Below are 27994 nucleotides of genomic sequence, written 5' to 3'. Positions count from 1 at the left end.
TCTTATTCAACGTTGTAAAAAGCACTATTGCTGTGTGTTGTTTGTGATGGAAAATTCACAAACATTTTATGGTCTCTAGGGCAAACAAGTGTCGACTAGACCCGATCTGACACATTGTGAAACGCATTTATCATCCGTCTGCATTCCTTTCCGCGTTAATCAAATGGTTACCCCATACCAAGAGAATTTAGAGTTCAGCGCTAATTGCTAGGTTAGGTTGCTGTTGGCTCAGGTAATACATACTCTGCATGCTTACCGTCACAAATCTCAGACAGAGTGTGTGTGTGTGTTTGTGAAAGAAAGCAGCATCTCTTTAAAAACAGCAATAATTATGCTGTTAGAACTCGGTGAATGTGCACAGTCCAAATCCTCAGTGCTAATTTGACCCTGGGAGTGTTAAAAAAGGGCCCAAATGGACCCGTACGGGTCCATGTTTACATTCTGTGAAGTCTTACCACAAAACAAGCCAAAGCACTTCCTTTGTCGTGTGTGAGGGCTGTCGACATTTAATGACACGTCAAAAGTAAATAACTGGTTCACAATATATTATTTTTGAAAGCATTAAGCTGTTGCAGAATCATTTATAAAAAACAAAAAACGAAACAAAAACAAAACATTCGGGTTCAGTAAAATACACCTTCCTCCACTTTTTGTTCAAAGATGTCTTTAAAAATAAAAATCTATATATTTACAGTAGTAATTGTTTGAAATACATATCAAAAGGAATATTCAGGTGCGTGACTCGATCTCATTGGCTCCCTGGTATATTATTATTATTTATTATAGTATTTATATACGTTAAAATTGCCATCAAACTCCTGTCAACATTTGTCAGCAATGCTGGTGGAAGTCAATGGGATATCAGCTCTAAGAATTGTACCCAACCCTCATGCTGAAGTTATACATAGTTGTGTGGCAGTGTCACGCTGTGAAAATAGCCAATCTACAAGCTCACAACTAAAGCTGTGAACTTGCTATTTTAGTATAAATCAGTTAAAGAGATTAGTTTCCTTGGCAACACTTTACTTGAAGGTCCAGTCTGTAATGCATTATAAGCACATTTATAATGCATTATAACACTCTTCATAAAAGGTCTATAATCATGTATGACAACTTATAACAACATTTATGTGCTTGTCATAATGTATAAGTTCAGTGGAACAGCACATTATAACTACCTTAACTTAGCCAATTATGAAGTGTCTTTGTTATAAGTTGTTATGCATAATTATAAACATTTGTAACAAGAGTTATGAAGCACAAATATTGAGATGAATTATGGTCAGTAATAAAGGAGATATTGAAATATGAAATACCAAAGACAAGTGTGATATTATATCTAGGAAACTTGACGCAGGAAAACACAGTTATGAAGCATTATAAGTGCATTAAAATGCACTAGAATTCATTATAAATATGATTATAATGTATTTATAGACCCAACCTTTAAGAAAAGTGTTACCTGGTAGTTATGTTTTGTTCCACGGAGTTTGTAATGCATTATGACCAGCACTTTATATATTATCATTAAGTTATACCACTTCGTAAACCTTGTTATAAGTTGTTATGCATAATTATAAACACGTATAAGAAGTGTTATAATGATGAAGCAGCACCTGAGGGCATTATTGATAACCGTTAAGTGCATTATAAATGTGGTTAAAACGCATTATAGACCAAACCTCAAAATAAAGTCTAACTGTTTCCTTATACTATTCAATGACATGTACTGTAGAAATGGAGAAATATTTTTGGTTGTCCAAAAAAACCTTCCTGAGTACGATTAGCTATCAGTGGGGAAAATCCCCAAAACACAATACCTAAAGTCAACATCTGCTTTGAAAATAAAGCACAAAAAGGTATTTGACATCAAAAATCCAAGTGCAAATAATTCACGACTTGTTTTTGCATAATAAAAAAATAAACGTACCCAGTGCTGAGGTGTAACTCACAGGTTATCAGACACGGGAGAAAAGAAAAACGGGGATGTGCAACGATCTTATTATTATATACAGTAAACGGAGAAAATAGTTATTCCTGTGTAGTTAGTAGCATTCTTCTCAATGTACAGATTATCTTATAAACATACACGAAACATGTTTACCCTTATTGTGCCAAGAACGGTCAACATTGTCAGTGCATGTGTCTCCTGTGGCATGAAGGGAAACCCCAGAAGCCAACCATTCTGACACAGTGGAGTGAAGGAAGGGGTCAGAGGTCATCTCTCAGCAGTCCAGCTCAAAGTCTGTCTCGCTGAGGTCCGGCCGAGGGGAGGAGTATTTCCGCCGAGAGAACTTCAGACACAAGTTATCGCCTACCTCGTTCAGATGGTGCAGCACCTGAGGGCATGGATGGTAAACTGTACATTAGGCCCGGTGGGTTCTCAACCTGTGGGTCGGGCCCAAATTATTTTGGGGGGTCCCCAGATGATTAACTTAATGTTCAACATTGTTTTCAGTAAACAAACCAACATAAAGTTTAAGTGTATAGAGGGTGTAGAGGCATACCACTAAAATGACAAATTAACCAAATTGACAAATTAACCAAATTGTCAAATATTAGAGGCAGAAATTGTGAAAATAGACGATCTACATGCTCACAACGAGGCGTTGTGAGTGTTGTGAGCACCAAACGGACCCGTAGTTACATACAGACATACAAGTTTTGCATACTCCTTCAAAGAGCAAACAAGGCTTCAATTTACTTTCACAATTTAGGCACTCAGTAAATGCTCTTATGCGTGATCTATTGCTTACATAGTCAGTTACACTATAATTTAAATGTATTATAGTTCAACTGAGTATCTCACACTGCCACTGCTGTGTGTGTGTGTGTGTGTGTGTGTGTGTGTGTGTGTGTGTGTGTGTGTGTGCGTGCGTGCGTGCGTGCGTGCGTGCGTGCGTGCGTGCGTGCGTGCGTGCGTGCGTGCGTGTCTGTGTGCAGACACATTAAGTGTTCATGTGTGTATCGTCGCTGTTGAGTGTAAACCTTGAATGTTCAAAACTCTTACTTTTCAGGAAAAAAAGAACCTCTGTGTTGAACTGGATCCAATGTAATTATTATATAGTCACAAGCTCCGGTTAATCATTAGTTCAATATCTATAAAACCCACAAACTCAATCACTTTCACTAATCTATTTTCTTTGCAAACATCCATGGTATGTGTTGTCAGTGGTACGGTACCTCGTCCAGCATGCTCCTGGTGTGTGCGGCAGAGAGGCAGAAGCGTGCGCGGGCCTCAGTGATAGGTGTGGCTGGGAAACCCACCACCACCACTCCTATCTTCCTCTCCAACATGGCTCTGGAGAACGCCCTGATCCACAACACACAGCACACACGTTCATCAGCTTCATGGTAGCCAACACAGACCAGACACAATTAATAGGATACGATTTGCGTGGGGGGGAGGGACCAGCTGATACTCAAACTATGCAACTACGAAGATGTAAGAAAAGCCTTTTGACAACATGCTTATGAACAGACAGAAGGCACTGAAGAACATTTTGAGGGGATTAGCCCAAAAATAGACGATAACGAGTGTGAGTCGGTGTGAGTGTGTATGTATTCTTGTTTTTTTTTTGGTATGAGGATTGGTGTAGAGGGGAAAAAAAGAGCAGGCCAAGTACAGAGCCAGAGGTCAAGTTTACTATATTGAGGGTTTAAGTGGTTAAATGTCTGAAAATACACATAAACATGAATTAACATGAATGAAACATGAGTCTAACAAAAAAAACATTAATTTACACAACAATGACTATGGTGCTGTCAAACAAGTCTATGAAATGGGGGTCCTTGGCCAGAAAGATGTTGACGACCCCTGCCCTAAAGGGAAGTGCGGTCAGGGAGAATCCTTACACCACTTTTCCGGGCATGTAGAGTAGAATGGGGACCACAGGCGAGTCGTCGTTGCCATAGATTATGAAGCCCATCTCCTGAAGTCTGGCCCTGAAGTACTTGGTGTTCTGTGCCAGCTGCTGGACCCGACTGATGCCTGCAAATAATACCAGCATGTTGCACATTTATTTGTGTAAGGCACCTGCACAATACACTCACCGTTACATTTATGTGTATGTGTCATTTATTCATCGTTAAACTTCGTAAACTTATCTCCATATTTTAACAGTTTTTTGGTAAATAAATGCCCTACTTGATCATACTACCGCGTCACACAAAAAAGTGACTTGTTTCAAGCTTGTAGATCTGCTACATTTTTTTATTTGAATGCTGAAAAGTAACAGTTTTGGACATAATTATGTTTCCAGTTTCCACCCGACAAGAGACGATTTGCACGGTGCTGTGTCTCCTCTCAAAGTCTTTTGGAAGACGGGGACAGAGATTGGCATGCCAGGGAAGGACATCCTCTGTCAGGATTATGCCAGAGCGGTGTGACCTTTCATGAGGGCAGCAACTCATCTCCATCCCCGCACCTCCTCCATCTGTGCCGTTCCAACGGTCACTGCAGACTCAATCATGATTACAGTTCAGCTGCAAGCAGCAGATGGTTCGGTTTTGTTCGCCTGACAGTATGGTAAACTCGACTTGCACGCTGCCAAGACGAGGGTCTCGCAAATAGGATGCGATGGATTTCACATAATACGCCCCCCGACTCTAGGCTGCCACTGGAGTGTAGCCACAAGAGACACTGAATACAAATAATGCTTAAGTATATAATGTCTCGTCTTTCAGAGAAATATCTTCAGAGACAAACCCCCTGGGCTGTGCTAATGATGCCAGTCAGTGGGGACTGGGGAGTGGGGAGCCAAACAGCTACAGCCCATCTTGGCACGGTCCAGCCTTGGAACATTCTCTCTGACAACCTGGGACCAGATTGGTAGCTGCTCTCAAAGGGCGAGCAAAGAGTCCACTCTCAACCTGGCGTCCCCATGTTGTCATTACAGGCAAAAATGTTTCAAAACCTTTCAAAACTTTAAAAAGATAAAATAAAATAAAATAAATAAATAGCGAAAATAGCTGATGTATGCTTGCAGATGGGTCATTTTAGATATTTTTTAAATGGGCTTTAGTGGTTTATTTCCCACATCTCAGCTGAAGTATAAGAATAATAATAATTATTATACACATAAAATATGATAAAGAAGATAAAAAATAAAAAATAAAGTTAAGCTTACATTCTGGCACTAAATATCAACCAAAGAAAATCTGTGTATATGTATGAATAGTTGTCTATAAACAGTCACTATATGAGAAAACTATGTACTGTACATCCCATCGTTAATCACTACGTGTGCATGAATGATTATATGGTCTCACAGTCTATCAACTGACTCTCAACAATGAATGTATGAATGAATGGGATAATACATGTACGAAACATGTATGAAATATATACAGTTTATCAACAGCTATCCTTACAAACAAACTATATGTCAATGTTCAGCACATATTTATAATTTAGCTTGTGTGGAAGAGTCTAGATGCAAGAGTGCCAGAATTCACATCAAAAAGCCAATAGATATTTGCTATTTCCAGTGCACGACACCCACTCGCAGCTAAACATACTGTACATCAGCCATTACATCATATCAGGCATTACGTCAACGCTTAGTTGTGGGCCCTGATGGCCTCAGGCATAGTCTAATAACAGCATGGCCTCCCAGTCCAATATTTAGCCATCAATAGTACATTACTGTGAGCAATGCACTGTACACGACGAATCCAGATAGCACCGTCGTCCGACCCACATTGATAAACTGTCTGCTCGATGGAAACAGCGATCTGTTATAACAAATTCACCTTGCACTTTTCATGCTGCATTCATTTAAAGCAGAGGTAGTGCTGTTTCATGGCATCATGTACGTGGGGTGCGTGATGGTGGCTCAGTCAGTTTAGTGCACCGACCATTTTTCCCTTGAGACAGTTTGAATCCAATTCATGTCATGTCATGTTTAGGGATGGGACGATATGAACATTTCATATCACGATTATTGTGACAAAAGAAATCGCGATTTACAATATTATCGCGATAATCAAAATCCATTATCCTGGGATGGAAGGTTTGCCAAAAAATAGCAGATCTACAAACTCACAACGCGTCGCAAGGCGACGCGTTGTGAGCTTGTAGATCGGCTATTTTTTGGCAAAGACATTTGATAGAGAGTGAAAAAAAGACTGTATCAAGTACATATATTATAAGTACATTTTACCAAAGGATTTAAGTGGTACCGGAATATGCAGTCTTGGCAAATAAAGGGTGAATTGATCCCAGTGCATAACGGAGGACGATATCACGATAAATTAAGTCTCCACGATAAATTATCGTGAGTGGTTTTTATCACGATAAACGATAATATCGTGTATCGTCCCATCCCTAGTCATGTCATGTCATCCCTCTCTCTGCCATATGTTTCCTGTCTCTCTATACACTCTCTTACTTAAATAAAGCATAAAAATGCAAACAAACAAACACAAACATTCAAGAACCAAGAACTAGTTAGTAAAGTGCTCCTCTTCTGATGACAGAGGTCAGGTACATTAATAATACACTGGGTGGATGCTGTGCCCCTCCAGTGCTTTTACTGATTCCACAACCACTTCCCCCAGATTGCATTAGTGGCGTTTGGCCAATAAGAGTGACAACCAGTGGTGGAAAGTGCATTTACTTAAGTACTGTAATTATTCCACTACATCTGAGGCAAATATTGTACTTTTACTCCACTACAATTATTTGACAACATAGTTACTAGTTGCTTTGTAGCTTTCGATTATTATTACAACACATAAATTAACCACTTCAGCTCTGTATAGACTTCGGCCCTTTGAAAACAGTCGAGCTACGAGCTCACAGATCTGCTATTTGAAAACTTGGAGGACGTTCTGCGTAATGACTTTTACTCAAGTAAATCTTTCAATTCTTGACTTTTACTGGCAACAGTATTTCTACATTGTTGCAGTATTGATACTTTTACTTAAGCAAAGAAATCGAAGTACTTTTTCCACCACTGCCATCCAGTGCTTTCTACTTATTCCACAACCACTTCCCCCAGATTGGCTGCATTAGTGGTGTTTGGCAGTGGTGGAAAAAAGTACTCATATTCATTACTTAAGTAAAAGTATCAATACTGCAATATAGAAATACTCTGTTAGGGTGCCCTCACACCAAAATACCTATGGGAGTGGAATCTGCGTTCCGCCAATGCATTTCAATGAGAGTGAAGCGGTTTCATGCCAGCAGAGGATTTCTGCAAAAAACGCTCCCTTATCATTGAAATGCATTGGCGGAACGCGGATTCCACTCTCAGGGTGCCCTCACACCAAAATACCTATGAGAGTGGAATCTGCGTTCCGCCAATGCATTTCAATGAGAAGGGAGCGTTTTTTGCAGAAATCCTCTGCTGGCATGAAACCGCTTCACTCTCATTGAAATGCATTGGCGGAACGCAGATTCCACTCTCATAGGTACTTTGGTGTGAGGGCACCCTCATAGGTATTTTGGTGTGAGGGCACCCTTACAAGTAAAAGTCTGGAATACAAAATGTACTTGAGTACAAAAGTATTGGTATAAAAATGTACTAAAAAGGCTTACCAAAAGTAAAAGTAAAAAATGTTTGAAAATAGCAGATCTACAAGCTCACAACGCGCCGCGATGTGACACGTTGTAGATCGGCTGTTTTCAAATAGCCTAGGTATAAAATAGGGCTAAAATGGTTTATGCATGTTTTAGAATGTTATAATTTACATCTGCAAAGTTACTAGTAACTAAAGTTTTCAAATAAATATAGTGGAGTAAAAGTACAATATTTGGATACGAGACGTCGTGGAGTAGAAGTAAAAGTATTGGAAGTTGGAAATACTCAAGTAAAGTAGAAATACATCAAAATTGTACTTAACTCATTTAGTGCCACCCCTTTCACCACTAGAGGGCGCCCAGTGGCCATAGAAAATCCCATAGAGATATGCTGGTATATGCAGAAGCCCTGCAGCCATGACTTGCCTGAACACTTTCCTTTGTGCATGTACAGGAAGAGGATGAAGTTAGCTTGAAGTTAGCTATTGGCTACCAAGCATTTTAGAAGCCTTATTTTCGTCAACTTAGCCATGATTAAACCTTGCACACCTCATGCATGGGAAAAAAACAGAGAAGAATGAGCTCTAAAAAATCCTGGATTGGAGTGGATTTGTGCAGTTTGTTCACAGCTTTCAAACAAAAAAATCCGATTGGAAATCCGTTCAGGCATTCTTGAGATAATCGCCATTATGTTTTACATGTTATGTAAACAAACATGGCTGCCCTGTATGTTAGATGGGGTTGTATGGGGGTGGAACATGCAAAATCGCGATTGAAATCATGTTCACCAGATTTGATGGGGTCCCAAAAAAAAAAAAAAAAATTCAAAAAAAATTTTTTCAAATTTTTTTTTTTTTTTTTTTTTTAAAGCCGAACTTGTTCGGGATCGGCACTCTGCGATACGATAATAAAGCCGAACTAGTTCGGGATTGGCACTCAATGAGTTAAGTACAGTACTTAAGTAAATGTACTTGGTTACTTTCCACCACTGGCATTTGGCCAAATAAGAGGGACTAACACATGCATGATGCATGAGAGAGAGCGATGTATAAAGTGAGAGAGACACTGAGAGAGAACAAACTATCAGGCACACTCGCACAGATCACTTGACCTCTTGTGCCACAGCAAGTCCAGCTAATCTCCTGATGGGACACGGTGTGCGTGCGGAGAATGCTCCACTCACTCCACCCAAAGAGTGAGCCGTTGTTTTGAAAATGAGTCAAGGACGTGCTGGCCATTGGGAAAAGCGGGACAACTCCCGAACGGCCGGTTCATTCCCGGCCGGCCATGAGGAAAAAAATAATAATAAAATGTCGGCCTTCGTTCCATTTTGGGGGCTGGGCGGCCAACAAAGTAAATTGTCACTGTCGGGCAGAAACCTCGTATCTCCAAGTTTAAAATGTATACATTTTTTCGCAAAGCAAAGCCCTGCTTCATCATACAAGGCCGTTGCACAAAAGTAGTGAAAACAGCAGATCTACAAGCACACAACGCCTCGCACTGTGTGCTTGTAGATCCGCTGTTTTCACTAGTTTAAATCATTTTTAAAATGATAAATACAAAACAAATGGTTTTGGACATACAAGGTTTCCACCCGACAACGACGAAATATAACTCATGTACAGTAATTGGCCCACTGGCTTGTCACTTGTCATGATCTGAAATGGCAAATCTTTGAGTAGCAGCAGCGCTATAGAGAGATCTCTCTCTCTATAGCGCGCAATGAGGGCCTCTCCAACACTTTTACCCGGGCTGAATCAGGGGCCCAGCACGTCCCTGAAATGAATGCACACCGCTTGCCGTGCAACCTCCTCTCTCCACGACAAGACAGGTCAAGACCGATTTCTCCACAACAAACAGAGTCTTTTTCCTGGGCTTACGTCAGATGCGAGGCATCTCTTTGCGTAGAGTCAAGAGGAGATGGTTACTCATCTCTCGAGGAGCGCCGCAGCTCACACACACATTACTCCCTGGTCGTCGCAGTGGCAAACTCATTAGCGCTTCTAAGATGTGTCAACAAGAATAGGTCAATGTGTCACGGCTTGCGAAAGTCCTCTGCACAACTCTTTTGTAGCTATTCCAGCATACTAATATGAGCCATTCGGTGTTTGTTCATGTTGTGAGCGATGCCATACAGTTTGCATAATCTTCTCCCTTTGGCCATTTGGACCAGAATGGTTTACTGTTTATTGTTGTTTATTGTTTATTTAGGTCCACATTAGCTGCCACACATGGCAACAGCTACTCTTCCTGGGGTACACACTGGGGTTAAAAAAAAAAACATAAAAAAGGACCTTGTTGCTTCCCAGCAATGCAGTAAATGCACTATTGGTTATTTACTGACTGTATGAGTATCCTGAATGGGCCCGTTTCACTCGGACTGCATTGATTGTGGTCTTTGGGTAAGATAATGGGTTTCCCGCAGCAGGATCAATAGTTTTTACTACTACTATTTCTGTAATCACTACCACCACTACCACTATCACTAAACTCTACTCTACAACTCAATAAGAGAAAGGGGAATTGTGATGTTAAGAGTGGGTTGCATTTTGTCTGGTAATGCGGGGTAGTAGTAGATTGCTTCACTAGCCCTGGTGTCTGAAGCCATTAAAGCGGAGACGTTTCAGAGGTACAGGTTTGCTCACAACGCCAACATGTGAAACTGATTTCCAGCGCGGCCGGGTCACGTGTGCACCGAAGCAGCACGTCCTCCTCCTCTCTCCCTCCCAGGACCCCTGTAATTGCTCGCACATTTTCTTCTGACCACGCAGCTGTTTGGTCTTTCCAATGCAAAACTGGCCTTACCTATGAAAGGCTGAACACGTTGCGGAATGCACTTCTGCATTGTGAGTTTGCAGGCAGTTCTTTTCCGTCACGAAGCATAAGTTATAAGCATATGTTAGGCTTAAAGGGATATTTCACTTTCAACGTGTTTGTGGTAAATTTGTGAGCACCCCATTTTTTAAGTTTCTTGATTCAGTATTTAGTTATTTGATATTCTTTTTATCAGACACCCTCCCTTCCTATTTATCTGTTATTCAATGTTATCTGAGTTAAAAAAAAAAGGACCCCAATTGAAACAATTAAGCTAAAGGCTTTTTGTGGTGTTTATCCTTTTAGTTGACCTTGTACCAGTAAACTGTACTGTCATGTACCTTTTCCTATGCAATCCTCTAATAAAGTCTTCAATCAATCAACTACTGTATACAAATCCATTGTAACTTCAAACTCCATTTTAACCATAGATTCATCGAATCTAACATGGTTGGAAACATGTGTCCTTGGCTGTGGTGACTGATACTGGATACTATCATCTGTTGTTGCGTTTAGCTGCTTTAACTCTGGCATCACTATTTTGTTTTCCCATTTGTAGATCGGCTATTCTCACAATTCCTATCATACAACAACGCATATTGCCAGGCTCAAGTGGTTGATCACATGTACCCTACCATCCCTACTCTGGGGACGAACATCCAGTAACAATAGCAGATCTACAAGCTCATTTGCAATGGGAAAAGCACAAGAAGCCTGGGGGGAGTATTTAGAGGTTGAGGCTGATGAGGCTGAGGTTGAAACCCATTTAGGCCTAGAATTATTGAATGCTTTAACTATTGAAAAATAGCAGATCTACAAGCTCACCGCGCAGCACCGAGTGCCACACTGCGGCTGCAAGCTTGTAGATCTACTATTTTTGAGAAATCGTGACTTTGAATATATCTTTTTAAAAGCGAACATTTGTAACTCAAATATTTGCTTCTGGGTGGTCCCTGGAACAACATATTTTGAGATTGGGGGTCGGTGGCCAAATGCATGTAATTTTGGGGGTCCTTGACATGAAAAGGTTTGAGAACCACTGATTTAGAAGAGATTTATAGACCCGGGTCAAAAATATTCAAAGACTCTCAGTCACAAATGATCATGATTTAAAAAAAAATAGCAGATCTACAAGCTCGCAGCGCGGCACTCGGTGCCGCGCTGTAAGCTTGTATATCTGCTATTTTTTTATAGTTAAAGCATTAAATAATGGTTAAAGTGGTTCCATTCTGTTTAAGCCTAAATGGATGATGAGCAGGAGGGAGGGTGAGCTTCTCACCCACTGTGGTTCCATCCAGGCCCATGATGCACTTCATGGCGCGTGTCACCTGCTCGGTGACGGGCGGGGACATGGCACAGGCGTACACCGCACTGTGGGAGTGGCTCCGCAGGTAGTCCACCAGCTCCTGTTCAACACACAGACATGATGCAGACCGTCAGAAATGCGCCGTAAAACTTTATATTTGGGTCAGAGTGCTGCTTTAAAAGTGGTTTGAGTCAGTGGTTCCCAAACCTTTTCTTGTCAAGGACTGCTATACAAAATGTATTAGTCTGCGGAACCCCCCATCTGAAAATACTTTGTGCCAAGGACCCCAGATAAGATTTGTGGTGTTAAAATGTCAAAAATATTCAAACATTCTCAAAGAAGATTCTTTGAAAATAGCTGATGCCCTGGGGGTCCCCGGACCCCACTTTGAGAACCCCTGCATTAGACCACGGACCAACATAACTATGCAATATACAAATGGATCCAAATGGACCCATAAAGGTCCATCCGTTTGTACAGTTACAGCCATTTGGTTCCAAACTATCAGTCAGTCAGCTGGGGACCCCCTCAAGGACCCCACTGTGAGAACCACCAGTGTAAGAGATATTTATTTTTTGCTTAAAGGTGTCAAATAGCTGTGTACATCGCTCTGTTTTGATTGAATACAATTGGTATCCTGGTGCCAACATTTATTTTCTGTTTACTAAAGAGCTGGATAGGTGGAGAGACCCCTGTTACTGAACACTCTAGCAATGATTATGTTCAGAATACACATAGAATATACGAGAAATTATCTCTCTATTTCTCCTTCACTTACATCCCCTTAAGTCTAGTTTTGAACCGAACACAAACAGAGAACATCTATCAACTATTAAAAACATTCCCAGCCGGGCAACGGGCATAATCATAGATTCACAAAAAGCATAAGGTTGGCCTTGTACTTGTCCTTTAGGGCCACTAGAGAGTGCTCACGTGCAACGGCCAACACCTGAGAATCAATTAACGGCACCATGTGGTTGTTTCTCTGTCACCTCCCAGGCAGCGCTGCCTTTACATCACAGAGGGCCTGTGAATGCAGAGGGTGTTTCTCCTGCTCCATTCTCTGAGCCAGAGCGCAAGATCTTGAGACACAGTCCAGTGTAGGAAACGCGCCGCTGAGCCACCACAACAGGACAAAGTAGCCAAGTCTCATTATTATTCCCAAATGTCAGCGGTAGACTCATTCCGCTATCACTTGTCAAGTGGGGAGAGCAAGGATTCAGGAAACGGGGACTGATTTTGGTCACGGTCACGGTCCCTGAAGCACGTGTGTGTGTGTGTGTGTGTGTGTGTGTGTGTGTGTGTGTGTGTGTGTGTGTGTGTGTGTGTGTGTGTGTGTGTGTGTGTGTGTGCAGGGGCGTCACAAGGGGGGGGGGGGACTGAGTTACTAGGGCCCAAGGTGGATGGGCCTTAATTATGGGCCTAAAAAATAGCAGATATACAAGCTCACAGCGCGGCACCGAGTGCCGGGGCTGGGAGCTTGTAGATCTGCTATTTTTGAAAATGATTTTGATTTTGAAATGACTTTGATTGTGTATTTTTTAAGCGAACATTTGTAACTCAAATGTTGCTTCTGGGGGGTCCCTGGAACTAAATATTTTGAGATGGGGGTCCGTGGCCAAATACATATAATTTTGGGGGTCCCTCACATGAAAAAGTTTGAGCACCACTGATATAGAAACAGAGGTTTTTCCTTAGAAGGATTTGAAATATTCAAAGGCTTGCACAAATTTACATGATTTTTCAAAAATAGCAGATCTGCATGCTCGCAGCGCGGCCCGTGCTGTGATATCTGCTATTTTTCAATAGTTATAGCACAAAATAATGCATTCCCAGTCAAAATGGGTTAAACCCCCTCCCCCTATGAAGAACATTCATAGGGGGCCCGCAGTGAATCCTTGTACCCAGGGCCCAGAATTTGGTGCGACACCCCTGTGTGTGTGTGTGTGTGTGTGTGTGTGTGTGTGTGTGTATACTGTAGGGTTGTTCGATTAATCGATTTTTAATCGTAACCCGGTTTTTTTCCTTTGGAAGATTTAAAAAAATGGAAATCGTAAAATCGATTTTCACTTTAATTAGGGAAATTCTTACTCATTGGAGCCTTGCACGCGCAAAAAGTACACAGCCCTGTCCTCCTAAAGCAGGACGACAAGGTCCGACACCAAATTAATACTACTTTCTATCTGATGTGTAATTTCTTTGATGCGCGTTTAGCGCACGTCAGACTGAGCAGAGTTCACCAGCGCACTGCGCTCACTCGCGATGGTTCAAGCAGCAAACAGAACAAAACGCTGCTGAGCTGGTAAACTTACTTACTTGTTGTAGTTTGAAAGAAGCTTATTAATTCTGTGTTACCCACCTACTGACTGTAGTCTACTCCTAGTCCTACTGTCCCTGTCACTGTGTTAATTTTGCGTCGGGAAGCGAAGCGCTTCGCCTCCGTTTACAATCAGTCAACATCTCCGTGCATGAGTGGTGCAGGGCAGGGGCGTAGCCAGGAATTACATTTTGGTAGGCGAAATGCCTACCAAAATGCCTCACCAGCCTCCAAGAGCTGGCTTGTTTTGGCTGTTTTGTCACTCACTATTGATAATGAAACACTAAGGACGCTAAGTTGTATGTGATTGTTGCACAACTAAAGTTATTATTATTAATACCCTTATTGTTTTATTGCATTTTGCTATTTGGCTATATAAAAAAAAATCAAAAAATGAAACAATAATGGAAAAAAAATCATTTCCTTGCATTTTTTAAATGAAAACAAAATAGTTGAAACAATGTATTATTCTTTTAACAAAAAATCGAAATCGAAATCGAAAATCGGGATTTCAGAGAAAATAATCGAGATTTTATTTTTTGGCCATATCGAACAACCCTAGTATACTGTATAAGTGGTCTGAGGTTAGAGTTGGCCCGGAGCTGCCACTCGGTGGCTGCGTGGTGGCCGGCGGGGGTGGGGTGATGACATGTAGCCGGAGATGCCGTCTGGCCACCATTTTCCAACCCGCTGCCATCTGTCTCCGCTGGGCGCGGTGACGCGGTGACGGACTCTCCTCGCGCAGATGTGAGAGAGGAAGGGATTTGTTGAGGGGGGATATGCTCCAAACCTCGGAAAGGAGCCCCGCAACGACCCGACATCTGTTTTCATTTAAAGGCATGGGGGGGTTTTCACCGCTTTAGGGCCTGGCGGGAGTTTTTTTTTTCCCTCTTTGGTACCACGACCGAGATAAACCGGTTAAGGGAACATGTCCGAAATCCCTCCCACATCTGTGGAAGGAGGGCAGGGGAGCGACGGCTCAGAGTGTTTACGCTTTTCTTCCCGAAGCGCAGCTTGCAATACCGACGTGACACTGCAAGACCACAAGGCAGCAGACCGGCAGCACTGCTAGTGATACATATTACGCACAGTCGCACACCACGCACACGGGCACGGGCACATACACGGGCGCACCCACACACACACATCCCATGTATGGGCAAAGGGGGGGTTAATAAACTAACCTTACCTCATGCAAGGTTCAAGTGATTTATATGGAGTTTGGAGTCTATTCATTAGGGTGCGTATTTTTGGGTAGACTTATAAAACAGCTATGACTGTTTTCCAGAACACATCTGCTAAGTCTTTTGTCGGTTCAACCTGAATCCACTTAATGGATAAGATTTGGGGGCTTTTCACCACAACAACAAATAAGTAAAAATCTAAAGGCTTTCTCTCTCTCTCTCTCTCATTCTCTCTCTCTCTCTCTGTCGTTTACTGTAGCCAGCTGTCAGACGAGGCAGCGTGTTCATACTTCAAACATTATCATGCTAGTTAAAGGCCATCCTGTTAAATCTGGAGCGCAGTTCCGATGGCTGCCACAAGAAGGGGCTGGCCGCCTGCCAGCTTTACCTTCTTATTATGACGAGAGCAGAGGGCTGAGCCAACATGGGGCACGGCGGGCAGGAAGGGTCCCTCGCTGGATGCCTAATTCAAACAGCATGGCCATTTCCTCCGTTGCTTTCTAATCAACTGCCACAAAGCTGGTGTGCGGTTATGTACTAAAGCGCACTTTTTAATGGAGTCGAGAGGAATTACAAAGGCTGAGAGACGCGGCCCGGGGAACATTTGTTGGACACATGAGGGCTAAGAGAGGGAGAGAGAGAGGGGAGGGGGGAAAGGATGGTGACACTCCATTCATGATACATCTCTATAGCAGTGGATCATAGGGCATTCACGAATAGTGATTTATAGTGTTCGAATTAATTGACCTCAAAGTATTCGAATAGTCGAATATTCGACAGGACTGGCCAAACTGTCAAATGTTAAGTACGCAAGAGGCGAACATTGTGAAAATAGCCGATCTACATGCTCACAACGCCTCGCAACGCGAGAAAACAATAAAAATAATACAAATCGAATATTTGACTTCGGTGAACAACGTCGAATAGTGACTTTGATATTCGAATATTTGGTGAATGCCCTACTGAACACTGCAATTATGTTAGTCATCGCAAACGCTATTTGTGCATTTCCTGCAGGTTGCTCAGGTGTCAGGTGGCGGGTGAGGGATTTCACATCAGACAAATGAGCGCTAGTAAATGTTCGTGGGAAAAAGGCCTTGAATGTCAATATGTAGTAAACCTTTCTGTGACTGACAACAGCAGACACAAGAAGGGATGAAAAGAAATCGCACACTCAAGCAGTAAATGCCAACTCAATTTAATGGACCAAGATGAAGTCATTGGCCGAAACGACCATTAAATTGAGTTGGCGTCGGGCATTTGTGTGTGTGTGATTTCTTTTCTCTTTACTTACTAGCATTATCAAATGCTGAATTCTGCACCTGACTATGCGCTAATGGTGTGTGCTATGTTTAGTGTTTCTTGAATGTAACTTTAGCACAGTGGTTCTCAAAGTGGGATCTGGGGACCCCCAGGGGGTCCCCAGATCCTAAGCTAAATGATAGATAGTTAGGAACCAAATGGACCCTTATGGTATAATAACACAGGTCTACCACTCCCATGGATACAACATGAACAGGCTGAAGAGAGGTGAATGGTAACGGTTATAATGAATGCTATTCAAACAAGGCAGCTGAGCACCATTAATAACTAAGTGTTGATAGAAATAGATCACCTTTTTAGCATGTAACCCCTAGTAAAGTATGATGAGCTGATTATTGTTGTATTTAACTAGAGTTTGTCCTTTGTGTCTAATGTTATGTATTTACTGTACAACAACGCATCCAAACGCTCTAAAAACACACCATGAAGTGAACATTCAGTGGATGAAATGAATCGGATTTGCGTCACCTCAACAGCAACCAACAGACTGTTCTAAACGCTGAACAAACCGAAATGCGAAGGCATCGGCCTCTGCTTTACACACAGTTAAGTCGATCTATGAATCTACTTGCAAAGATAGTGTATTCATTTAAATAACCCCACTTTTCAAAATTGATTCTGTGTGTATGTGCCTGTGTGTGTGTGTGTGTGGGGGGGGGGGGGGGGATGAGCACTGAAATAGGTAAGGTGAAGCATCATTCATCTTCTGAATTGTTTCTAATTGCTAATTGATCCAGCTAGAGGCCATGCAGAAGGTGCTTCCATTAATTTAGGTTTAGACAATTAGCACTAACACTACAAGTGAATGACAACGACATCCGTCTTGTCTCTGTGTGTTGTGCCACCAACCTCTGCTTAATTTACACTGCACGCACGCGCACAGCAGCATTGTGCACCGGAAATAGCAGCCCAAAACGTGTCGTGAGCATGCACATCACTATTCCACGACAGCAACATAATACAAATCAGCCTTTTACAAATCCTGGAGTTGGAACACGCATGAACAAACAAAACACTGATATGGAATGTGTCCAAAGTCAACCAAAAGCCTGTACAGGAGACTAAAACAAGACATTTGAATATTCTGCAAATTCTAAGGTTTTTGAAAAACATATATGTGTCTGTCAGTGGTTTCTCAAACTTTTTCATGTCAAGGACCCCCAAATCCCCCATCTCGTGTATCAGGGACCCCCCCAGAAGCAAAGATCTGTGTTCGCTATATCTTTGAATATACCATATACTGTACATATATTCAAAGATTTGCACATATTTTCACGATTTTTCAAAAATAGCAGATCTGCTATTTTTAGTGGTTTAAATCTAAAGTGACACAGATGCTTTCTATGTCTAAACGGGTAGGGGTTTAAAGGATGAATCATCAGAACCTTTTTCCCTGCGATGTAGCCCCCGGCGGCCCCGAAGCTCTTGGTGAAGGTGCCCATCATGACGTCCACGTCGGTGGGGTCCACGGCGAACAGCTCGGTCACCCCCCTGCCCGTGGGCCCCACCGCGCCCACGCTGTGGGCCTCGTCCAGGTACAGGTAGGCCTTGTACTTCTTCTTCAGGGCCACGATCTCAGGCAGTCTCACCACGGAGCCCTCCATGCTGGAGAGGAGGAGAAACACACACGCTACACAGTCAGTGCTGCCGGAGTTTGAAAGAGAAATAAACAAGCCTAAATGAGGAACAAACTAGCTTTGAACTGAGCAGATTGACCCGGCCCAAAAAACGCCGGGTCGGGTAGTGTCGGGTTCGGGCAGAATTTGAGAACTCTATAGGCCACGTGGGCACCAGATGTGGGAATTTGGTCGGACCAACGGTTTCTGAGAACGGAAAAACCATGAATATCTGTGTGGACCCACAGAAGGTCAGACATAGCATAAGTGGGGCATGTCATTCCAACTTGAAATTGTTCCAAATTTACATCGTTCCTGACTTGGTAAGGAGACAGAACTTGTGTAGTTAGTGTGGTTGCCCCTGCAGGGCAACCACACTAACTACACTATAGTAATTGTCCAACTTTATTCCATCTTCCATCGTCTCCTAAGTTAACTTTTTTTTGCCAAGCTACTCCTCCCACAGTTTTGGTGGCACACACTTGGGCCATACGTCAAATCGACCGGCTACATCGGGACGGGAAGAGATACGTTATATCGTTTAATTTATCTACATTTATTTGTGAATTAATTTTCTCCATTGACTTTCATTTAAAATGTAACTTTTCCCAAATATGGAGTTGGCTGACATCATATATGTCTGACATCATACATAAACCACATGAAACTAACACAGTGTCCATATACAGTATGGGCTTTAAAAGATATGGGCTTAATATTATCAACATCAGGGAACTTCATATATGGGCATAAAAGGGACAAGGACTGACACAGAGATCTCCATATATAATGTATTAGATAATCAAATGGTAACCACACATTTCTAGTTTAACTTCTATTTTGTAATGGAAGTCGGATCAGGTTGAAAACCCGCTCAAGTATCATTCAACATACAGTAGACGATTGACATCATAGACTATCCACGTTAATTCCCAGATCCACATGGGAGCTATACTGTATGCCATTATTTGCGGCAGACTGGATAAACACATTTGCGACAAAAGATTCGCAACTTTCCTGAATAAAAAAACATATTTTTTTATTTAACTAGTTGATTTGAACGTTGGTTTATGTTGTACTCACTGCAGACAGCATGTACTGTACTGTATATGCAGATTACATAACACCGCCCCTGATCTTTCATGTCTGCTGTCCATCTTTTAATCCTCTCCCACCACACACACACGCATGCACGCGCACGTGCGCACACACACACGCACGCACGCACGCACACACCTCTACTTTTTACAGTCCATCATTCAGCCCTTAAAAAGGCCTGCCTCTGAGGAATACCTTTTAAGGTCTCCAAGTAGACACAATTGGTGCATCACGGGGACCGGAGCAATTCCAGACCCAATACACAGCAAAATCCCAAGTGTACAAATGGAACCAAGTGAAGCGGACCCTTACGGATAGTGTTGCTTTTGGCACTAAATTTAGATTTAGATTTAATCATAGTCTTTTGAATAACATGCATTTCATTTAGTTTTTGTCATATTTTGTCGATCCACAAGCTCACAACACGTCGCAGCGCGACTCGTTGTGACTGAGCTTGTAGATCTGCTATTTTCAGAGCGCAACACCTGAGCGCAACCAAACATAAAATGACTTTTCTTTTAGTTCTACTGGGTCTCTTCTCCACTAGTCCACTAACATTGTAGTCTAGTTTTTTCATTTGTTGAGGAAATTGTCCATATGTTTAGTCTTAGTTTTAGTCATCATAGCTTAGTTTTTAATTAGTTCTTCTTATTTTGTTTTGGTCAGTGAAAAAAGGTAGTCGAGGAACATTTTTCGTCATAGTTTTAGTCGACGAAATCAACACTGCCTTATGGGTCTGTTTGGTTCCATTTGTACACTCTCAGAGTTACCCACCCTTACGGGTCCCTTTTGTCACATTTATATACTCTAGTTCAGTGGTTCTCAACCTGTGGTTCTGGACCCCCAGAGGGGTCCCCACATTATTTTCACAATGGCATAGATCGAGTCAAACTCAATGTAATGCCAACTCCTACAATTCCAAGTGCTCGTAAGGGTGAGGGTCTCCAATTCAAATATGATTATTCTGGGGGTCGCGGCCTGAAAAGTTTGAGAACCACTGCTCTAGTTAATTGAACACTGAGTCTTTTACTGTGTAATATTTCACAGTATCCCCGCCATGGCAGGAGAGCCTCTGCACTCCAAATGGCAGCAGACCGAGCAGAGGTTCTCCAGGACCTGTGTGGACATCAAAGGAAGGGCTCTGGATATCAGCTAAACATGTTCCAGTCTTTATCCAAGCCTTTGATGTTCCCGGCCAGGGTACGCCGGGTGCATTAGTCCTTTTCCAAAAGCTGCACCAACATGGCCTCGCTTTCCCTCTAATGTCTAAGCTATCATCGTGATAAGAGGCAATAAAGTCATCATTTGGATTAATGTGTCTGTGCGGGTGAATTCAGGATATAAAAATGTTCCAAAGTTTGCAATCGAGATTGATTCGATGAAGAGAAAAACAGCAATGCGAAACTTAACTACCTGGCAGGCTAAGACTCAGCAGAGAAGAAAGTAGGCGATTAATAAATAAACAAATGCACAGACGATGTCTTTTCTTGATAAATACTGAACTGGAAAGAGGATAGTAGTAGGAAAGGTGGGAAGGCAGAGTGAAAGAGAGGCAATGACACACACACACACACACACACACACACACACACACACACACACACACACACACACACACACACACACACACACACACACACACACACACACACACACACACACACACACACACACACACACACACACACACACACACACACACACACACAGTAGGGGTGGAGGTGCATTGGAGGGGATCTCTGTGGCTTCTTTTGGCCTTGATTGTGAGCTAACGAGCAGATGGAGAGAGAGGGTCACCAGGGCTCCAGATTGTTGCTCACTGGCAGCAGAGACACACAATACCTCCCAACCCCCCTGCAGTAATCAAACAGTACCGGCAGAGATGCACACGCACGCACAATTTTTTGTATTACTATACTTCAACCTTTTAGAATATCAACTTTATCAATGGAATTAGTACAAATTGTTTCCCTATTTTTAAACGCCAGCTATTTTCAGCATGTGACACCAGCGTGCAGCATAAATCAGGCATACTGTAACTCCCAACACCAAACGTCACCGCTAAATGTCTAACCTTAACCTTAATCGTTGGGGCGAATCCGATATTTCCGTGACCGTGAGAGCATAGGTCAGTTTCTCAGTGGTTTTGTCAACTATGAAGGTTAAATAACAAATTGAACTCCCATGCCCCTCGCAAAAATGCGGGCAAAATGTTTGACAGCCACTGAAAGTTTGTGTCTCATTCACCTACTATACTATATACTATAAAGGAAAACAATACCCCCCAAAAATCTGCTTTAAAGTTGTACCATGTAACTTTTTTTATAAAACAAATCTTAAAATTGTCCTAACTGTTAAATCGCTAAAGTTTTAGAACACCCACTCCGTTATTTTCAGCTTCTGAAGCCTTCTCTTTATATGTTTTCTTCTTAGCAGTGACAGGGGCGGGATTTCGCGCCAAAATGACGTAATCTGCATCATCTGTATACGTTGTGTATACGTTGCCCAATCACATCGCCGATCATGCACACATGGTACACTACCGGCCAATCACAGCTTATCTGCTCTGGTCTCCAGGAAGCGCCTCCGCTTGGCTACAGTGTTTACCATGGTGAAGGATTTTAACCTCTTAATCCACAAATCCTGGCCAGAAAATTACGTTCTACCATGCGTTCTACCCCTCCACGGATTACTATCAGTCGCGGTGGTTTGCGGCGCCGCTCTGGTGGTCCGCGGCGGTGGTCCGCGACGACTCCGGCCGAAAAACGGTCGAAAAAAGCAATAGCGCTACTGACCACTAGTTGAGCAACTTACACAGTATAGCTTTAAGTAGCATGTGAGGGATCAAACTAGAGTTTTTTAATTATTCTGAATCCATTGCAAGCATTTGTTTTGCATGAAAAACATTCCTTGGGCTAAAAACAAATGCTTTCAATGGATTCAGAATAATTAAAAACCCCTAGTTTGATCCCTCACATGCTACTTAAAGTAGATTTTTGGGGGGTATTTTTTTCCTTTATAGTATAGTGTATAGTAAGTGAATGAGAGACAAACTTTCAGCGGCTGTCAAACATTTTGCCCGCGTTTTTGCGAGGGCCATGGGAGCTCAATTTATTATTTAACCTTCATAGTTGACAAAACCACTGAGAAACGGACCTATGCTCTCACGGTCACGGAAATATCGGATTCGCCCCAACTGTAACCTGAATCTTTTCCCAGGCAACCAGAAGTTTTGCTGTCAAGGAGGGCACGTGACAAGTGTCTCTCCCATTGCCATTCCAGCACGTTATGCTAATTCTTTCGCAGGAAAAGAATCTGCCCAAATCTTGTTTAACCATAAAACAACAAATTATCTTGCTTGTGAGGACCGGGGAAATAGTTTCAATGTCTCAAATGTTACTATAGTTGTGAGGACACTTGGCCATCCACTCACCCACACACGTATTCAAGGGTAAAGAACTATGCAATAAGTAGCAGAGACCATTACAGTTGGCTGCTAAACACACACAGGCAGTGCAGTGAGCTTTCCTTGAGTTACAAATAAAGATTCAGCATTTAGCGGAGTCTGAGGCAGCGTGTCCTGAACTCTACTAAGCAACAGCACCTGTAAGCCTGCAGTCACACACACATTGATTAATCACATCCCAGTAGCCAGAGACACGCGTGTTGGTATTGTGCATGTCCGGTCCACACGCACGCATGTTATGTGTGTGTGTGTGTGTGTGTGTGTGTGTGTGTGTGTGTGTGTGTGTGTGTGTGTGTGTGTGTGTGTGTGTGTGTGTGTGTGTGTGTGTGTGTGTGTATGTGTGTCTGTGTTGAGTATGAGAGAGAGAGAGAGAGAGATGGAGAGAGAGAGGATTTGGGTGTGTGCGTGCCTGCGTGCCTGTGTGCGGGCGTGCGTGCACACACACACACACGGGTGAGCATGCATGTGCGCACATGTGTATGTGTGTGTGCATTGGTGGAAAAAGTACTAAAATGTTTTACTTAAGTAAAAGTATCCAAAGTTCCAAATCCAAATTGTATTTTAGTAAAAGTACAAACGTATCGGCATCAAAATATACTTAAAAGTACCATAAGTAAAAAATACTCATTGTGCAGAATGTCCCATTTCATACGTTTTTATATAAAAATCTATTGAAAATAGCAGATCTACAAGCTCACAATGCGTTGCGTAGATCGGCTATTCTTAAATGGCCATAAGTGGGTAATGTATGTTTTGTAATGATAATCAAAATCTACCAAGTAACTTTGTAGATTTCGAATACTTGTAGTGCAGTAAAAATATTATATTTGCCTCTGAGATGTAGTGGAGTGTAGTGGAGTACACTGTGTGTGTGTGTGTGTGTGTGTGTGTGTGTGTGTGTGTGTGTGTGTGTGTGGTATAATTAAAGCTCTTTGTGTGAGTGCGTGTGCGCGCGGCGTGGAGGCGGTGCTGCTGACCTGTAGATGCCTTCCACCATGATAAGCAGCTTCCTCCAGGGTCTGTGGGTGCGAGGCTGCCCACTGCAAATAGCCTCTCTCAGTAGCTTCTCTAGACTGTGCATGTCTGACACACACACACGCACACACACACACACACGCACACACACACACACACACACACACACGCACACACACACACACACACACACACACACAAAACAAGGGGGCGAGAGAGAGTCAGCGAGTTAAAATCTGAGCTCAGTCAGTACACACAGTTGGTAACAAAAATATATAACATTTTTGAAAGCATCAATCATGGTCCCCCTTAAAAGTGCACAGAGCAATAAAGCATACAAGAGCCTCTCGCTGCAAACAACACAAAGTTCTATCACGCTGAGCAAATCACTTTGCATGCAAAGTCAACATTTGTGGAGTCCACACAGCGTCCAACAATCACACTCCCACGGGGCAGGGCACTTCTTTATCTGCCAGCAACACCTTCCACAAACTACACAACAGGAAATGCCTACGCAGCACGCGGCACACCTGCAAAGTCTGCCCTCAGACTATGATTACCAACCTAGCTTTGTTTGTAGTGCACTGGTTCTCAAAGGTTTTAATTTCAAAGACCCCAATAGCGCTTGAGAGTGCACTGTATCCATTCATAAAACACTCTCAAGAGTTACAGAACTGTGAAGGGTCCATTTGGAACCCCTCCTCAAGGAACCCTGAGGGTCCCTGGAACTCACTTTAAGAACCCGCTGTTGTTTTTTGAATGATTTTATTGAATACTTTATTAGCGGTTTCGTGGAAAATAAGTACAGGGAAGTACAGTTCAATACAAGGTCTGCTAATATGATTTAAACCTAAGAAAGCACTGTGGCTCGTTTCCATTGGGGTCCTATGTACTAAAAGGTGTACAGTAGTGTAAACAGTAGGAATGACTAAAACCACAGGTCTGGGCGGTTTATGCAATAATAAGGGAAATGCAAGTAATGTTGGAACTTGTATGATACAATGCCAAAGTGCCGGTTTACATTTGGATGATTCATGAAATGTACTTTCCTATTAATGATTATATTAAATAGCAATGGTTGGATACATTAATGCCTTTACTGCTGCAGGCATGGAAATCCATCCAGGAGATGGCAGTATTGAACAGCTGTAGTTAATGAGGTTTGTCGTTCAGCATTCTGAACTGGTGTCAGCAGCGCAATTAGTTTGGAACACTGTTGTTCATAGATGGCTACAATGTGAATAGTAAACCGTCCTACGTTTCAGTTGTAATTGATGCATTTCTGTTATAAAGTTGAATCTTGATTTCAAATAGTGTGGAGGAAAAAAGATCTAACATCCAGCATCTAAGCACAGGAAAGATAAAAGCAAACAAGTGTTTCCATGCATACTAATTCACAGATTACATGGAATAATCAGGTTACAGCAATCATTTGAATGAAGCATAATGCATAACACAGTTGGTTACGGCAATAAGTTGGGGTTTCAATGTTTTACTTCAGACATGCACACATCCAGAAACCCAAAACAAATACTGTTTGACAAACTCTTAACATGGCACATGTTAAGAGTTAAAAATGACACATGACATTTATGACATCATCAACTTGCGACAGGCATTTCCCCTATTGAGTGAAAGATTAGCTATTTCTAGAAGAAATAAAATAATTGAGGTGTTTTTAATTTTACATTGTAGTTATAGAGGACAATTATAATGTATTAAGACATATTTGTCGTATTAGTCAGGGATCACTTTAATAGTTTTTTTTCTCACCCCAGTGTTAAATATTATCCAATTTAGCATTTTGGCAAAGGGAAAACAGATAATGCTATGTAATGGCCTGACCATGTCAATAACCAGAGTATTGTCTCATTCATAAGTCAACAGGAGTGGCTTGTCCTCCTCTGCATACCTATGCCACGGAATGTAGTTTAGAATGTATACAGTCACTGAGCTAAGATAAGCCATGGTCTGATACTACTCGAGAAGATGTTAACTAATAATATGCTCCTATGAGAGTTATATTCATAGGAGTTCAACAGGAGATTTCCATACAGTGTTGAAAGCTCGCCTTTTAGATGACCCGCCAGTGTGCGAAAAAGTGTTTTGCATTTAAATGCAAACAACAGCATATGTTGCACTTGAAAGTGTTGGCTACCTATTCTAGATCAGTGGTTTTCAACCAGTGGTCCGGGGACCACCAGTGGCCCTTGAGGGGGTTCCAGTGGTCCCCAGCTAAATGATGGAGAGTTAGTAACCATGGACCCTTATTAGATCTTTAACTCTTGAGAAAGTAAAATGAAACCAAATGGCCCCGTTTCATTTTACGGTCCATTTGGTTCCATTTTACACTCTGTACGCCTGTTGTCTGTCCTATGGCACCACATCAACACAGCATGGAATTGTGGCCAAAATCTTCTCCAAAGACAACAAAATATTCTAAATATTGGATCTGAGAGGCTAAATGTCATCAAATGGTGATCCGTGGCTCAAAGGCAGAATAAATAATGGACTTTGACATGAAAAATGTTGAAAACCACTGATCTAGATCCATTTGAAATTATTTCACACAACATAGGAATGCTCTACAGCTTAGAGAGCGAGCAAACCAGTTCAGTCACATCTCTGTAAACAGATTCTCCAGCTCAAGCTGTACAGTGGTATCACTCGTGACTCATCAATCATCACAATGCTTGGCTGGCATGCTTTGTGGCGTGCATTCAGACATATAAAACTGCAGTCTGCAGCGCTGTGCTTACACAATGCCTTTACCTGTCTTTCTTGTTGCCAAGTTGAGCGGTATAACCCTTCTAGCAAACAGGAGCCTTGTACCTAACCACTTTCAATCTGGCCTTCTTATTTTGGGCATGTCATATAGGTGGAAAATCAAAGAAATTGGAAATTATTATTCATTCTTTTTGCTAGCAAAAAACAGACACATGTAAAAGCTCACGCTGCATGACGGTGTGGCGCTACGTGGGCTTGTAGATTGGCTATTTTCTCTTTTTTAAACTATTAAAATATAGTTCAAGTGCTAAACAATTTCAATGTTAGCATGGAGAGTGGAGTAGGCCAGTGGTTTTCAACCTTTTCAACCAAAATAATCATATTTTAACTGGAGACAAGCATTAAGAGTTGAGGCCTTCATTTTGTATAACACGGTTCTATTGTGAAAATAGCAGATTTACATGCTCACAACGTCTCGCGTTGCAAGGCGTTGAGCATGTAGATTGGCTATTTTCACAATTTCCGCCTCTAATATTTGACATTTTAACCAATGTTTAATTTGTCATTTTAGAGTTACTAAAACGTCCTTAAATTGTCCATTTAGAAATGTGCCGATACCCTCTATACACTTAAACTTTATGTTGGTTTGTTTACTGTTGAGTGAGGAAACAATGTTTTACATTAAGCTAATCATCTGGGGGACCCCCCAAAATAATTTGGGGACCACCCTGGGGGTCCCGACCCACAGGTTGAGAACCACTGGAGTAGGCCAGGGTGTGATGCTGCCTGGGGGCAGGGAGGATGGGAGGGGAGGGGTCAGCTGTGGGGATGCCTGAGGGCCTCTAGAGTCTGCAGGGAAGACATACCTTAACCCACTCTGCTTGTACCTGTCACTACATATTTGCTGCCAGAGCTTTGTCTCCTGCAAGAGGGAGGACGGTTCCCCCGATGCCGGAACATGGAAGTGTTATATTATTCATGCTTAATTTCTTTCCTTGTTGCTTTGTAAAGAACAAAACACTATAGACAATATAGAAACAATATTGAACAAATTATCATTAAAGGTGGGTGTACAGCAGGGGCATAGTTCTGCCGATTTAAAATGACTCCAATACAGAACTAAAACTTCCTATGATTGGCCGCTAGTTGCGCTGTTTCCCCCCCCGGCCGATCGCAAAAAGAATTGCCCGCCATTGGATCCCATTCATTTTCCCCTTTCGTTTTCTAACCTTGGCTTAATTAACATTTTCATGAATACTGTATGGTTCCTATCGCTAGTTAAAAATTGCCTTTCAATCACCATCATATTCGTTTTGTTGAAATGTGGTCCAATGTATTTTAAAATAAATGATAAAGTTGCGGGGGGCGTGGCCAACTAAACTGATACCAGCCGGCTGTGTTCTTCTTCGTGTGCTGTATTTCGGGAGGCTCTGACCACATTCTCCCATGTATCCCTGCGTTGCACGTGACCGTTGGCAGCCAATAGCATCTCTGATGCCTTTACAATTCTATGATGGCGACGTCCCATTCCAAGGGGTAGAAAGAGCCATTTGCGCTGCATAGAAACCAATGGCTTCGCTTCGTTCATATTTTTCTACAGTCTATGGTGTACAGTAAGTGATATTTCTTAAAATCTCTCTTTA

At 42.2% G+C, this 27994-nt stretch overlaps 1 protein-coding gene across 1 annotated transcript in view; it reads right to left on the bottom strand.

Annotated features, from left to right (window-relative positions):
* Positions 1-796: 796 nt before the first annotated feature.
* Positions 797-27994, bottom strand: part of sptlc3 (serine palmitoyltransferase, long chain base subunit 3) — a 52836-nt gene continuing 25638 nt past the window's right edge. Inside the window, exons 7-12 of the mRNA XM_080739774.1 lie at positions 23627-23732; positions 17855-18074; positions 11619-11745; positions 3856-3991; positions 3184-3313; positions 797-2339 (exon numbers count right to left, since the gene is read on the bottom strand). Of these exons, the coding sequence (XP_080595900.1) occupies positions 2226-2339; positions 3184-3313; positions 3856-3991; positions 11619-11745; positions 17855-18074; positions 23627-23732 (833 nt within the window). The 3' untranslated portion in view covers positions 797-2225. The remainder of the gene's footprint in view (positions 2340-3183; positions 3314-3855; positions 3992-11618; positions 11746-17854; positions 18075-23626; positions 23733-27994) is intronic.

Source organism: Nannobrachium achirus (genome assembly GCF_963921795.1).
Source record: "Nannobrachium achirus genome assembly, chromosome: 13".
In the NCBI taxonomy this organism is placed as follows: domain Eukaryota; kingdom Metazoa; phylum Chordata; class Actinopteri; order Myctophiformes; family Myctophidae; genus Nannobrachium; species Nannobrachium achirus.
Note: the sequence above shows the minus strand (reverse complement) of the source record. Positions and strands in the feature narration are given on the sequence as shown.